The following is a 14550-nucleotide window of genomic DNA, read 5'->3' as shown; positions in this document are numbered from 1 at the left end:
GTGAGGGGAAGCTCGCTTTCTGCTGCCCCAGAGACTAACCTACGGAGGTGGGGGAGAGCTCACTTTCTGCTGCACCAGAACTAACCTACGGAGGTTGGGGAGCTCGCTTTCTGCTGCCCCAGGAACTAACCTACGGAAAGTAGAGGGGAGAGCTCCTTTCTGCTGCCCCAGAGACTAACCTATGGAGATGGGGAGAGGCTCGCTTCTTGCTGCCCAGAGACTAACCTACGGAGGTGGGGGGCGAGAGCTCGCTTTCTGATGCCCCAGAGACAACTATGGAGATGGGGAGAGCTTGCTTCTGCTGCCCCGAACTAACCTACGAGGTGGGGGAGAGCCGCTTTCTGCTGCCCCAGAGGACTAACCTACGGAGATGGGGAGAGCTCGATTTCTGCTGCCCCAGAGACTAAACCTACGGCGATGGGGAGAGCTCGCTTTCTCTGCCCCAGAGACTAACCTACGGAGATGGGGAGAGCTCGCTTCTGCTGCCCCAGAGACTAACCTACGGAGTGGGGGCGAGCTCGCTTTCTGCTGCCCCAGAGGACTAACCTACGGAGGTGGGGAGAGCTCGCTTTTCTGCTGCCCCAGAGACTAACCTATGGAGATGGGGAGAGCTCGCTTTTCTGCTGCCCAGAGACTAAACCTACGGAGGTGGGGGAGCTCGCTTTCTGCTGCCCCAGAGACTAACCTATGAGATGGGGAGAGCTTGCTTTCTGCTGCCCCAGAGTCTAACCTATGGGAGATGGGGAGAGCTCGCTTTCTGCTGCCCCAGAGACTAACCTACGAGAGTGGGGGAGAGCTCGCTTCTGCTGCCCCAGAGACTAACCTATGGAGGATGGGGAGAGCTCGCTCTTGCTGCCCCAGAGGACTAACCTACGGAGGTGGGGGAGAGCTCGGCTTTCTGCTGCCCCAGAGACTAACCTACGGAAGGTGGGGGAGAGAGCTCGCTTTCTGCTGCCCCAGGACTACACCTAGGAGGGTGGGGGAGCTCGCTTTCTGCTGCCCCAGGACTAACCTACGGAGAGTGGGGAGAGCTCGCTTTCTGCTGCCCCAGAGGACTAACCTACGGAGGTGGGGAGAGCTCGCTTTCTGCTGCCCCAGAGACTAACCTATGGAGATGGGGCAGAACTCGCTTTCTGCTGCCCAGAGACTAACCTACGGAGGTGGGGGAGAGCTCGCTTTCTGCTGCCCCAGAGACTAACCTATGGAGATGGGCGAAGCTCGCTTTCTGCTGCCCCACGACTATCCTACGGGAGGTGGGGGAGAGCTCGCTTTCTGCTGCCCCAGAGGACTAACCTACAGAGGTGGGAGAGCCGCTTTCTGCTGCCCCAGAGACTAACCTACGGAGGTCGGGGGAGAGGCTCGCTTTTCTGCTGCCCAGAGACTAACCTATGGCGATGGGGAGGAGCTCGCTTCTTGCTGCCCCAGAGGGACTAACCTACGGAGGTGGGGGAGAGCTCGCTTTCTGCTGCCCCAGAGACTACCTATGGAGATGGGGAGAGCTGCTTCTTGCCCCAGAGACACATACGGGGGGGAGAGCTCGCTTTGCTGCCCCCGAGACTAACCTATGGAGATGGGGAGAGCTCGCTTTCTGCTGCCCCAGAGCTAACCGGAGAGGGGAGAGCTCGCTTCTGCTGCCCCAGAGACTAAACCTACGGAGATGGGGAGAGCTCGCTTTCTGCTGCCCCAGAGACTAACCTACGGAGGTGGGGGGAGCTCGCTTTCTGCCTGCCCCAGAGACTAACCTACGGAGGTGGGGGAGAGCTCGCTTTCTGCTGGCCCCAGAGACTAACCTATGGAGATGGGGAGAGCTCGCTTTCTGCTGCCCCAGAGACTAACCTACGGAGGTGGGGGGAGCTCGCTTTCTGCTGCCCCAGAGACTAACTATGGAGATGGGGGAGCTTGCTTTCTGCTGCCCCAGAGTCTAACCTATGGAGATGGGGAGAGCTCGCTTTCTGCTGCCCCGGACTAACTACGGAGGTGGGGGAATCGCTTCTTGCTGCCCAGAGACTACCTATGGGATGGGGAGAGCTCGCTTCTGCTGCCCCAGGACTAACCTCGGAGTGGGGGAGAGCTCGCTTTCTGCTGCCCCCCAGAGACTAACCTACGGAGGTGGGGGGAGCTCCTTTCTGGATGCCCCAGAGACTAACCTACGGAGGTGGGGGAGAAGCTCGCTTTCTGCTGCCCCAGAGACTAACCTACGGAGGTGGGGGAGAGCTCGCTTTCTGCTGCCCCAGAGACTAACCTATGGAGATGGGGAGGCTCGCTTTCTGCTGCCCAGAGACTAACCTACGGAGGTGGGGGAGAGCTCGCTTTCTGCTGCCCAGAGACTAACCTATGGAGATGGGGAGAGCTCGCTTTCTGCTGCCCCAGAGACTAACCTACGGGAGTGGGGGAGCTCGCTTCTGCTGCCCAGAGACTAACCTACAGAGGTGGGGGAGAGTCGCTTTCTGCTGCCCAGAGACTAACCTACGGAGTTGGGGGAGAGCTCGCTTTCTGCTGCCCCAGAGACTAACCTACGGAGGTGGGGGGAGCTCGCTTTCTGCTGCCCAGAGACTAACTATGGAATGGGGAGAGCTCGTTTGCTGCCCCAAGATACATGGAGATGGGGAGAGCTCGCTTTCTGCTGCCCCAGAGACTAACCTATGGAGATGGGGAGAGCTCGCTTTCTGCTGCCCCAGAGCTAACCTATGGAGATGGGGAGAGCTCGCTTTCTGCTGCCCCAGAGACTAACCTATGGAGATGGGGAGAGCTCGCTTTCTGCTGCCCCAGAGACTAACCTATGGAGATGGGGAGAGCTCGCTTTCTGCTGCCCAGGACTAACCTATGGAGATGGGGAGAGCTCGTTCTGCTGCCCAGAGACTAACCTATGGAGATGGGAGAGCTGTTCTTGCTGCCCCAGGACTAACCTATGGAGATGGGGAGAGCTCGCTTTCTGCTACCCCAGAGACTAACCTATGGAGATGGGGAGAGCTCGCTTTCTGCTGCCCCAGAGGACTAACCTACGGAGGTGGGGGAGAGCTCGCTTTCTGCTGCCCCAGAGACTAACCTACGGAGGTGGGGGAGAGCTCGCTTTCTGCTGACCCAGAGATAACCTATGGAGATGGGGAGAGCTCGCTTTCTGCTGCCCCCGAGACTAACTATGGAGATGGGAGAGCTCGCTTCTTGCTGCCCCAGAGACTAACCTACGGAGGTGGGGGGAGCTCGCTTTCTGCTGCCCCAGAGACTAACCTACGGAGATGGGGAGCTGCTTTCTGCTGCCCCAGAGACTAACCTATGGAGATGGGGAGAGCTCGCTTTTGCTGCCCCAGAGACTAACCTATGGAGATGGGGAGAGCTTGCTTTCTGCTGCCCCAGGACTAACCTATGGAGATGGGGAGAGCTCGCTTTCTGCTGCCCCAGAGACTAACCTATGGAGATGGGGAGAGCTCGCTTTCTGCCTGCCCCAGAGACTAACTATGGAGATGGGAGAGCTCGCTTTCTGCTGCCCCAACAGAGCAACTAGGAGATGGAGAGCTCGCTTTCTGCTGCCCCAGAGACTAAACTATGGAGATGGGGAGAGCTCGCTTTCTGCTGCCCCAGAGACTAAACCTCTAGGCGGATGGGGAGGCTCGCTTCTTGCTGCCCCAGAGACTAACCTATGGAGATGGGAGAGAGCTCGCTTTCTGCTGCCCCCAGAGACTAACCTATGGAGATGGGGGAGCTCGCTTTCTGCTGCCCCAGAGACTAACTATGGCGGTGGGGGGAGCTCGCTTTCTGCTCCCCAGAGACTAACCTATGGAGATGGGAGAGCTCGCTTCTTGCCGCCCCAGAGACTAACCTACGGAGGTGGGGAGAGCTCGCTTTCGCTGCCCCAGAGACAACACTACGGAGGTGGGGGGAGCTCGCTTTCTGCTGCCCAGAGACTAACCTACGGAGGTGGGGGAGATCGCTTTCTGCTGCCCCAGAGACTAACCTATGGAGATGGGGAGAGCTCGCTTCTTGCTGCCCCAGAGACTAACCTATGGAGATGGGGAGAGCTCGCTTTCTGCTGCCCCAGAGACTACCATGGAGATGGGGAGAGCTCGCTTCTTGCTGCCCCAGAGACTAACCTATGGAGATGGGGAGGCTCGCTTTCTGCTGCCCCAGAGACTAACCTATGGAGATGGGGAGAGCTCGCTTTCTGCTGCCCCAGAGACTAACCTATGGAAGTGGGGGGAGCTCGCTTTCTGCTGCCCCAGAGACTAACCTATGGAGATGGGGAGAGCTCGCTTCTTGCTGCCCCAGAGACTAACCTACGGAGGTGGGGGAGAGCTCGGCTTTTGCTGCCCCGAGACTAACCTATGGGAGATGGGGAGAGCTCTGCTGCCCCAGAGACTAACCTATGGAGATGGGGAGAGCTCGCTTTCTGCTGCCCCAGAGACTAACCTACGGAGGTGGGGGAGAGCTCGCTTTCTGCTGCCCCAGAGACTAACCTATGGAGATGGGGAGAGCTTGCTTTCTGCTGCTGGTACACTACATTAGGACTGCAATCCAGTGCAGCAGCATCCAGGATCCAGGCTTGATTGCCTAGTGTGCTTTCCTACTTAGACTGCATGGCTCCATGTGAATAGAGGAAGCCTTGTGCTGCTACAACAGCCAGTGTTTTCCAACTGAGGAAGACATGAGTCGAAACGCGTTTGGTTTTATTTGGGATCTATAGCTCCCAGCCTTTTATGTTTATTGGCAAAACATGTATGTTATATTCAGTCTGGATATTGTACACAACCTGTAGCTTCCATGTTCTGGCAAAGCAGGCAGCCCTGAAAACATGCGCTTTGCCTGAATGACAGAGAATCACAGCCAATTTACGATTACATTTTTAACACCTCTAATGAAACCTTTTATACATTTCTCTATTGACACTTTCCCTGGACTTTTTTGCTCCTCTGATCTTTTGGTTTAGGGCAACATCTTTGTGTTTTTCCCAGCTCCAGAGAATAGGAACCAATGGAGCAATGGATTCCAATGGGAGGAAAAGAGACTCCAGCTCAACGTTAGGAGGAACTTCCTGAGAGCAAGAGCAGTTCAACAGTGGAATATACTGCACTGAAGATTTTGGTGGAGTCTCCTTCTTTGGGGGTCCTTAAGCAGAGGCTGCATGGCCCTCTGTCAAAAGGGGGCTGCTTTGATTGGGAGTTCCTGCATGGCAGGAGAAGGGGCTTGGGCTGTGCCAGGGCCCTTCTTGGGGTCCCTTAGAACACTATGGCTCTCTGAGTGAGAGTTCCTGCATGGCAGAATGGAGCTGGACTGGATGGTCCTTGAGGTCTCTTCCATCTCTATGGTTCCTGACAATGAGGGCTGTTCCTTTGGAGACTCTGCTGGAGCCTCTTCCTTGGAGGCTGGAGGGCCCTCTGTCAACAGGGGGATGTTTTGACTGAGAGTTCCTGCATGGCAAAATTGGGTTGGACTGGATCAGGGATCTTCTTGGGGTCTCTGCCAACTCTATGGTTCTATGACATTAGGAGGAATGAATTTTTGGACAGTAAGGGCCGTTTGAGAGTGGAATATGGTGGGGTCTCCTTCCTTGGATACGATAGCCCTGTTTAAATACTTGAAGGGATGCCATATTGAGGAGGGAGCAGGCTTGTTTTCTGATGCTCCAGAGAAGAGGACACAATGGAGCAATGGATGCAAGCTCCAGGGAAAGAGATTCCAGCTCAACAGTAAGGGCTGTTCGCCAGAGGAACACCCTCCATCCTCAATGAAGATTAGGCGGGGTCTCCTTCTTTGGAGGCTGTCTTTAAGCAGAAGCTGGATGGCCCTCTGTCAGTGGGGATGCTTTGATTGAGATTTCCTGCATGGCAGAATGGGGCTGGACTGGATGGTCCTTCTGAAGGTCTTTCCAACTCTATGGTTCTATGATTGAGAGTTCCTGCCTGGCAGAAGGGGCTTGGGCTGGATCAGGGCCCTTCTTGGGGTCTCATCCAACTCTAGGGCCCTATGATCCTCCTCCAGCAAAAAGGGAGACGCACCTTGTAGCCCAGGTCCTTGGTCTTCTCCTCCAGAGCGCTGTGCTTCTCCCGGTGTTTGGTGAGGTGCTCCCGCTCGCCGGTCCCTTCCACGTGTTTCAGCTTCTGGTGGGAGATCTCCAGCTGCTTCTGGAAATGGAGGTGCTTCTCCACCTTGGCCTCAAAGTGCTTCAGCTCCTCCTAGAAAGGCAAAGAGACGCGCCGTCAGCAAAGGTGCGCTCTTGTGCGCAGGCGCAAGGCCAGACGGCGCCCCTTCCGAATGTCGGAAGCCAGCCAAGCGGGGATTGCCCCTCGTTCACCAGGGCAATGGGGGATCCTGGGATAGCAAAGGGAGACTTAATAGTAATAGAATTAATATCATAGCATATATAATAGAGTACATAATATAGTGTAATAATATAAAATATACTATAATATATCTAGTATAACATAATAATTGTAATCTGATCAATTATATTAAATGGTAATATTGCTATTTATTATGTGTGCAGAAAGGAAAGGCTGGCCGCTGAAGAGAGGATGCCGGCCTTTTGCCTTCTGCAGACCTAAGAAATGGCAATGTTATATAGATTATACACAGACACACAAAGACACACACACACACAGACACACACACACACATATATATATATATATATATTACATATAGAATTATTATTAATTACTTAGGCAGAAAGGGAAACGGTGGTTTCCTCTTTTCAGTGGCTGGTTTGAACACTTCTAATTATTTCCACACGTTTTGGCCATGGCTCTGTTGTTTCTGTTAATTAATTAGGTTTATATAATAATAATAATAATAATAATAATAATAATAATAATAATAATAACAACAACAACACTACTACCATTAGTACTTGTTATCATTATTGCTAAGCAAACCTAACAAGGGGTGCAATATCAAATAATTTTTATTATTGCTGTTGTTGTTAATTATATTGTTTGCTATTGTGCCCCATCTTATGTTTAATAATATATTTATATAATAATAATAATAATAATAATAATAATAATAATAATTCAGCCAAAAGGCTATCAGAGCAGCTTACTATATAATTATAATGTAATTATTATATTATGTATTATATACTATATATTATATTAATTATTATTGTTGTTTTTGTTAATTATATTGTTTGATATCACACCCCTCTTATGTTTAATAATAATATTATATTTATATATGATTATTGTTATTATTATATCATATATTATATATCATATTATATTATTTGTTGCCTGCTTTACTTGACTGAACTCTTTCTTGTATTGTTTATATGTATTATGCTATTATTTCTTAGACTCTAAGACATGAGAAGGTTTAATTTATCCATCTTATTGTTTGTATGGAGAGCGCTGTGTAAATAAAGCAGCGTAATAATAATAATAACAACAATAATAATAACAATAAAACAAGTTTCCTTAACTCACCCGAAGCGACTCAAGCTCTTTCTGCGTGAAATTGGTGGACTTGGCCATATCCCACAAGTCAATCACCCGCGGCTCTTGAAATTCTGGAACGACAAGATTGACATTTCATAGAGCCAGAGAGTTGGAAGAGACCCAAGAAGGGCCCTGGCCCAGTCCAGCCCGCTTCTTCTTCTTCTGCCATGCAGGAACTCTCCTCCATCAAAGCATCCCCATCGACAGAGGGCCATCCAGCCTCTGCTGTTTAAAGACCAGGAGGGTCGGAGGGCGTGACCCGGCCAAGGGCCCCATCCAGACGTCCCACGGACACGTCAAAGTCACGCCGCTCCGTACCGCTGTCGGCGTCAAATCCCTGGTGCGTGACGCGGCGCAGTCGCTCAAAGCCCTGGTTGATGCTGTGCAGCTTCTCCTTGAGCTCCGAGTGCTTCCTATGCAGCCGCTCCTCCTTGAAGGGACTCGTTTCTGCCACGTCCTCCGCTTCGTCCTCCAAGGCGGTGATCATGTTTTTATGGAGGTCTGGGAAGGAGGAAGTGCAAGGGCAAATGGGGCAAACGCTGGGGAATTTCACCATACATACTCCACTAGATACCCCTCTGGTCCCCCTTTGCTTCTTATGGGGAAACCTCTCGTCAGTTCTAGGGCTTGATGTTAGATAAGGCAAGGAAGGAAGGGTCTCTGGTGGGAAGAGCTACGAAACGTGAGAGTATCCCCTAGAGATAGATAATGATAGAAAGGCCAGAACTCAAACCTCTGCCATAAAAGGGGATCTCGCTCCTGTAAAATTCAACCAGAATCAGGAGCAAAGGAGGCGGCAAGTTAGAATTGCAAGGGTTTTCCAGCAGTCCTAGGAAGCAGATGGAAGGTTTGCCTGTCTTTGTGCCTTTGTGCCTTTATGTGTTTGTGTCTTTGTGTGTTTGTGTCTTTGTGCGTTTGTGTCTTTGTGCGTTTGTGCTTTTGTCTGTTTGTGCATTTGTGTGTTTGTGCCTTTGTCTTTGTGTTTTGTGTGTTTGTGCCTTTGTGCGTTTGTGCTTTGTGTGTTTGTGTCTTTGTGCCTTTATGTATTTGTGTGTTTGTGTCTTTGTGCCTTTGTGTTTTTGTGCGTTTGTGCCTTTGTATGTTTGTATCTTTGTGTCTTTGTGTCTTGATTTGGGATAGAGGCTTATAAACCGGCGTAAAAAAATAGAAGGGTTACCCCTTGATTTGGGATAGGATTCGGAGTATTTAAATAGGAAGGTTTTGGCCTTTGAAGGGGGTCAACTGGACCAGAGGAGCGGAGCGCCAGGGGCTGCCACCCTCTTTGTCTCTTTCTGCATGTTTATACAGTGGTACCTCGGGATACGAAATACCCAGGTTACGAAATTTCCGGGATACGAAAAAATCCCATTGGAAATAATTGTTCCGGGTTACGAATGTTTTTTCGGGTTACGAAGAAAATTTTTGGTGCTTTTTGGCGCTTTTTCGCACGAAACGCGGCTTTTCCCCATTAGCGCCTATGGCAATTTGGCTTACGAAGGCTTTTCGGGTTACGAAAGCGGCCGCGGAACGAATTAATTTCGTAACCCGAGGGAGCAGTGTATATGAATACTCACACACATGCATATATATATATATATATACACACACACACACACACACACACACACACACACAAACATAAAGGTATATACACACATACATATTTGTGTGTGTGTTTGCATGAATGTATCTTTGTGTGTGTGTGTATCTAAAGTAAATTATAAAGTAAGAACTTTTTAAATTGACGAACAAGGACTCATCTCTCGTTCCAAACCCAGTGTAGAAATAATACCATTTGAGACCCCTTAACCTTCCCTGGCTCAGTACTAAGGAATTATGGGAACGGTTGTGTTTGAGAGAGTGCTGGTGCCATAATGAACTACCATTCCCAGGATTCCCTAGCACTGAGTCATGGCTGCAGTTAATATGGGGAGACGCAGAAGAGGACGAACAGAGGCTCCTTCTTCTCTGGGGAGACGCAACGGAAGAGCCTGCTGCCCCTCCAGAACCATCTCTCCCCAAATCTCCAAGCCAGAAGGAGGACTGCAGCCAAGCAGTTAGTTTCCTCTCTCCTTCAGCCATCCTTCCCCAGGACTCAGGGCTTCGGCTGATCGGCCGAGAGGCACTTTAAGCGCCTCCTGATTGGCTCTTTTAAAAAGCAAATTAAAAACGGCCAGGGAGTGGCAACGCAGGTGCAGGTTACTCTGAATTACTGTGACGTCGTGATGGCGTCACTTTGATTGACAGCCAAAACAAGTGAATGCGAACAAAAAAGTAACAGAACTGGTTTAAATATACACCGATTCATGATTGAATTGGAAGGAAAGCGGATCATTTAAAGCGAATCAGTTGGTAAATGAGAACGAAGAAGAAAAAGCGATTTGGAGCGCGAGAAACACCGCTGTGACTTTGAATCGGTTTTACCAAAACCAGTGCATTTGAAATCGCTGCAAATCCTAAGTGAGAACAACCATCTTGTAAATGCGATGCAGGTCTCCCATCTAAGAAGCCGATCAAAGGCAATGCAGAGCAGCAGCAAAGACTATGGAAGAGGGCTGATGGCGCAGCAGCAGTCGCCACCATCATCATCATCACCATCTGATTTTGAAGGGTTTAATTGTGGACTTGCTTTAATGAATTACATGCCTTGGGATTCTCCCGCAGCGGATTTCTTTGCTGTTGGCTGCCTTAGATGGAAGGACGAAGGGCAACGGATGCAAGAAGCACAGCCAAGAATCCAAGCAGCAGGTTCGGGTCTTTGCGGGACTCATCCTGCCCCCAACCCCAAAAGCTATGGCTTCCTCCCCATCGCCCCCACTGCCCCCCCATTGCCCAACATGCAAACCCCTTGATACCTTCCGTGCGACTGATGGCCTCCATCAGGATGTTGTACTCATGGACCTTCTCCTTGTGATGCCTGAACTCCCGCCAGAGCTTCTCCAGCTCTTCCTCAGAGAACTTGCCAGAGGACTTGGCCTGGAGAGGAGGGTCAAGGGAGAAACCCAAGGGATTACGGGAGGAGGAGCACAAGGACCCCTACTCCATACTCTCAGAGAGTATCTTGAAGCACTGAATATGCTCAAGCTGTGAACACTAGAACCATACAGTTGGAGGACACCCCGAGGGCCATCCAAACCCAACGTCCGACAGACACTGACCACAGAAGTGCGCTGGAGGAGCTACAAAGACCTAGTAGAGTATCCTCTCTAGGAATCTCTAGGTCCTCCAGGGCAACTCTGTGGCCAACGTCCGACAGACACTGACCATAGAACTACGCTGGAAGAGCTACAAAGGCCTAGTATAGTGTTCTCTCTAGGAATCTCTAGGTCCTCCAGGGATCCTCTGTGGTCAGCCTCCAAAAGACACTGACCTACAGAAGCTACTACCAGGAATAGCAATAGGATGGACCAGAAAATAGCCCAACCCACCCACCCCAAAACGAACGAAGCCCCCATTCCCTGCCCTCTTTTATGGGAATCCAGCCAAACCTTGTTCCAGAGCTTCACCAGCCGGGGGTCATCCAGAAGGTCCTCCTCTTCCAAGCCATCTTTGATGTAGTTTGTGGCCCCCGGCGGAGCATCCTTCTTCCCGTTCATCCCGTATTTGGCCAAAATCACTGAAGGGGAAACACAATAAAGAACTGTTGGTGGACATTTTAGGGTGGACTGTAAGCGAGGCCTCCACAGTTTCCTTGCAAGAGCCACATAAGCCAGAGGGGAGAACTACTGACCAGTTCCTGGCCGTCCCACTGGCATTTGATCCCATCCAGCAAGGCATCTGAGGCCAACGTTGATGGAGTCTGGTCTGATTCGGAGAAGGATGCATCAGAGGCATCCTCAGGACTAAGCCATAGAAAAGCAATGGAGGAGCCTGTCATGGTTTGAGTGCTGGACTATGACTCTATAGAGACCTGGGTTCGAATCCCGGCCCAGCCATGGAAAGCCATTGCTTGGCTTTGGGTAAGTCATAGTCTCCCAGCCTCAGAGGAAGACAAGGGTAAACCTCATCTAAACAAAGGTTGGATGGCCATCTGTCAATGGGGATGTTTTGATTGTGAGTTCCTGCATAGGATTGGACTGAATGGCCCTCAGGATCCCTTCCAACCCTTAGGTTCTCTGTATTCCTGCATGGCAGAAGTGGGTTAGTCTGGGTGGCACCTTTTGCTGGGACACTGCATTTCCTCCTCCGGTGATGGACCTAAACCCATAAGGGTAAGAGGGGTGTCCTGGGGCCACAGTCCCTGCTCAGCCCTGCAAGCCAAGGCCCGCAACATCACTTGGGTTGCAGGGTTAGAGAGTTTTGGGGGGCCAGGGGTCTCCAACACCTTCCTCCCTCTTACCATCCAGGTTGCGCCTCAGCTTGGCCTCCTTCTCTCCGTCTTCGTCCAGCCCTTCGGCCTTCAGCTTCTTCCACTGAAGCTCATCCTTCTCCTGGATTTTCAGGTCACTGTGCAGCTCCGCCAGCTTCACGGCCGAGAGATGGAGCTGTCCAGAGAAAAAGCGGAGGGTTAGGGTTAGGGTCCTTCACCCAAGTCTTTGATAACGATGTTGACTAGCAAACGGCCCATGACAGAGCCCCACTGGACACCCCATTGGTCACTTCTCTCCAGGACAAAGTAGAGGAGCCATTGCTGAGCATCCTTTGGGTTCAGATGGTCAGCCAATTACAAATCCATGTAACAGCTTTATTGCATATTCTTATAGCTTTGCATTTTAAATGGTATTAAATGGATTTTATAGTACCTCAAACAGAGGTTCAATACTTGCAGGGGTCAACCTGGACATGCCAAAGCCGCCTTTGACACGAAGATCCACAGCCAAGGCAATGGCATCCCCAGTGGGTGGCAGCTGGAAATCCCAGGAGGGTCTTTAGGGGCAAGGCTGACCAGTGCAGCCAGTTGAGGCCAAAGGCTTCCTCCACTGACCCCAGAGCATCTTTGACCCCTCGGCCATATTAACCTCTCCTCGCCAACAGCTGTTGAGGTTGCATTAATGAAGAACCAGCCCAGCCATTAATGAGTAACCAGGGGCCAGGGAGGCTTGGAAAGGCCTCTGCTGGGGCCTTTGTGGCAAAGGAGTGCCTGGTATCAGCTTCGGCTGATACGCCAACTATGTCCCTGTCTGGACCGGGGAGACCTAGAAAAAGTAGTACATGCGCTGGTAACCTCTCGTTTGGATTTCTACAATGCGCTCTACATGGGGCTACCTTTGTATCAGGTTCGGAAGCTTCAATTGATTCAAAACGCAGCAGCCAGGTTAATTACGGGGACATCGAGGTCCGAACATATAACGCCTATTTTAAAATCTCTACATTGGCTGCCAATTCGTTTCTGGTCCCAGTACAAAGTGTTGGTTATCACCTTTAAAGCCCTAAATGGCTTGGGCCCGGGTCACTTGAGGAGACGCCTCTCCCTACATAACCCCCCCCCCCGCGCACACTCAGATCTACAGGAAAACCCTTACTTAGCTACCCTAAAGTGAGACTGGCGATCACACAACAAAAGGCATTCACAGCAGTGGCGCCTTCTCTATGGAATGCCCTAAAGGAAGAGATTCGCCTCAGTGGAAGGCTCTAAGACTCCTCTCTTCCTACAAGCCTAGCCTCCCAATTCCCTCTGAGACCCTCTCCCCCCCCGTTGTCTTTGATATATAGTAATTCATGGTTTTAATAGTTCATTATATGTTATAATATGTTTTTAATCTTGTTTCAGTTTACTTCTTTTAATATGTATTTAGATGTGGATATTTAATTGTTCTTAATGTTTGTTTTTAACGATATTGTACACCGCTTTGATCGTAGGAAAAGCGGTTAACAAATAAACAATTTATTAAAGGGGACCCTCCACTTTCACCCCAAAAACTTCCCCAAAGGAGGTGAAGTGGCCATTCTCCCAGTCTAACAGCAATGCCCGCCAACTCCCCAGTTTAACTGATGTTCGGTACTGGTCTGTTAATCATCTGAACTGATTTGGTTCACATGAATTGCTGTTTAAGTATTTGAAGGGAGGTCATACTGAGAATGGAGTGAGCTTGTTTTCTGCTGCTCCAGAGAATAGGAGACAATGGAGCAATGGATGCAAGTTGCAGGAAAAGAGGTTCCACATTATTGTTAGGAGCAACATCTTGACAGTAAGGGCTGTTGGACAGTGGAATAATACATTTTCAGAGCTTGGTGGAGTCTCCCTCCTTGGAAACCTTTAAGCAGAGGCTGGATGGACATCTGTCAATGGGGATGCTTTGATGGAGAGTTCCTGCATGGCAGAATAAAGGGGTTGGACTGGATCAGGGCCCTTTTTGGGGTCTCTTCTAACTCTAGGACTGTATGATTCAAACCCACAGAGACACCCATCCTAACCTCCATGAATGTGGAGTCCCTAGCCACCAGCATCTCATACCAGGACGGACTAAAAGCCTGGACCAGTTCCAAAGTGGCTTGAGATCGGGCTGCAGAATCCAGACTGGGAGAACTGGCCACACACCTCAAGCAACTCTTCTGGGCAGCAGTGCCCCAGGTGAGGAGCGCTGGGTGCTGCAGTCCAACGGTGTTTGCAGAATGGCTGCAGCTCTGTCCCAAGGGGCTGGGATCTCAGCCTGACCTTCCAAAAGGTTTGCAGGCGACAATCTGGACGTGCCAAAGCCACCTTCCCTGGGCCTATCGTCAGCGAAATCCCAGGGGGGTCTTTTGGGGGCTGACACCACTGTCCCCCCCATCAGGCAAGGCTGACCTGTGGAGCCAGTTGAGGCCAAAGCCACTAGAAGTGTATGTGGTGTGAATGTTTGATTGTGTGTGTCTCTCTCTCTCTGTGTAAGGCCCTCTGTCCTGGGAGGGTCGGGGGGGGGGGCTGGACACTGGGTCTGTGTGACTCCAGGCCACCTTTGGACCCCCCTCAGCCAAGACCACGGGTTCAGTTTCAGCTTTCCTCCTCCTCTCCACTGGCTCTTCTTGGAGGCTGAAGCCGACTTAATGAAGGACCAGCCATTAATTAGTAACCAGCCATTAATTACTAACCCATTAATTAATGCTCGAAGGGAATCATTGGAGAATACCTACCCATAGGGAATCATTGGGGAATCCTGGCCCATATGGAATCATTGGGGAAGGCTGGCCCATATGGAATCATTGG

The 14550-nt window shown here is 50.7% G+C and overlaps 1 protein-coding gene across 1 annotated transcript in view; it reads right to left on the bottom strand.

Annotated features, from left to right (window-relative positions):
* The window catches only part of LRPAP1 (LDL receptor related protein associated protein 1), a 31849-nt gene that overhangs the window by 9513 nt on the left and 7786 nt on the right, over nucleotides 1-14550 (bottom strand). The window contains exons 4-9 of the mRNA XM_042447878.1: nucleotides 11767-11911; nucleotides 10916-11043; nucleotides 10283-10403; nucleotides 7746-7928; nucleotides 7416-7498; nucleotides 5991-6167 (exon numbers count right to left, since the gene is read on the bottom strand). Of these exons, the coding sequence (XP_042303812.1) occupies nucleotides 5991-6167; nucleotides 7416-7498; nucleotides 7746-7928; nucleotides 10283-10403; nucleotides 10916-11043; nucleotides 11767-11911 (837 nt within the window). The remainder of the gene's footprint in view (nucleotides 1-5990; nucleotides 6168-7415; nucleotides 7499-7745; nucleotides 7929-10282; nucleotides 10404-10915; nucleotides 11044-11766; nucleotides 11912-14550) is intronic.

Source organism: Sceloporus undulatus, chromosome 2, assembly GCF_019175285.1.
Source record: "Sceloporus undulatus isolate JIND9_A2432 ecotype Alabama chromosome 2, SceUnd_v1.1, whole genome shotgun sequence".
NCBI classification, from domain to species: domain Eukaryota; kingdom Metazoa; phylum Chordata; class Lepidosauria; order Squamata; family Phrynosomatidae; genus Sceloporus; species Sceloporus undulatus.
The sequence above is the reverse complement of the archived record's forward strand: the minus strand, read 5'-3'. Positions and strand labels throughout refer to the sequence as shown.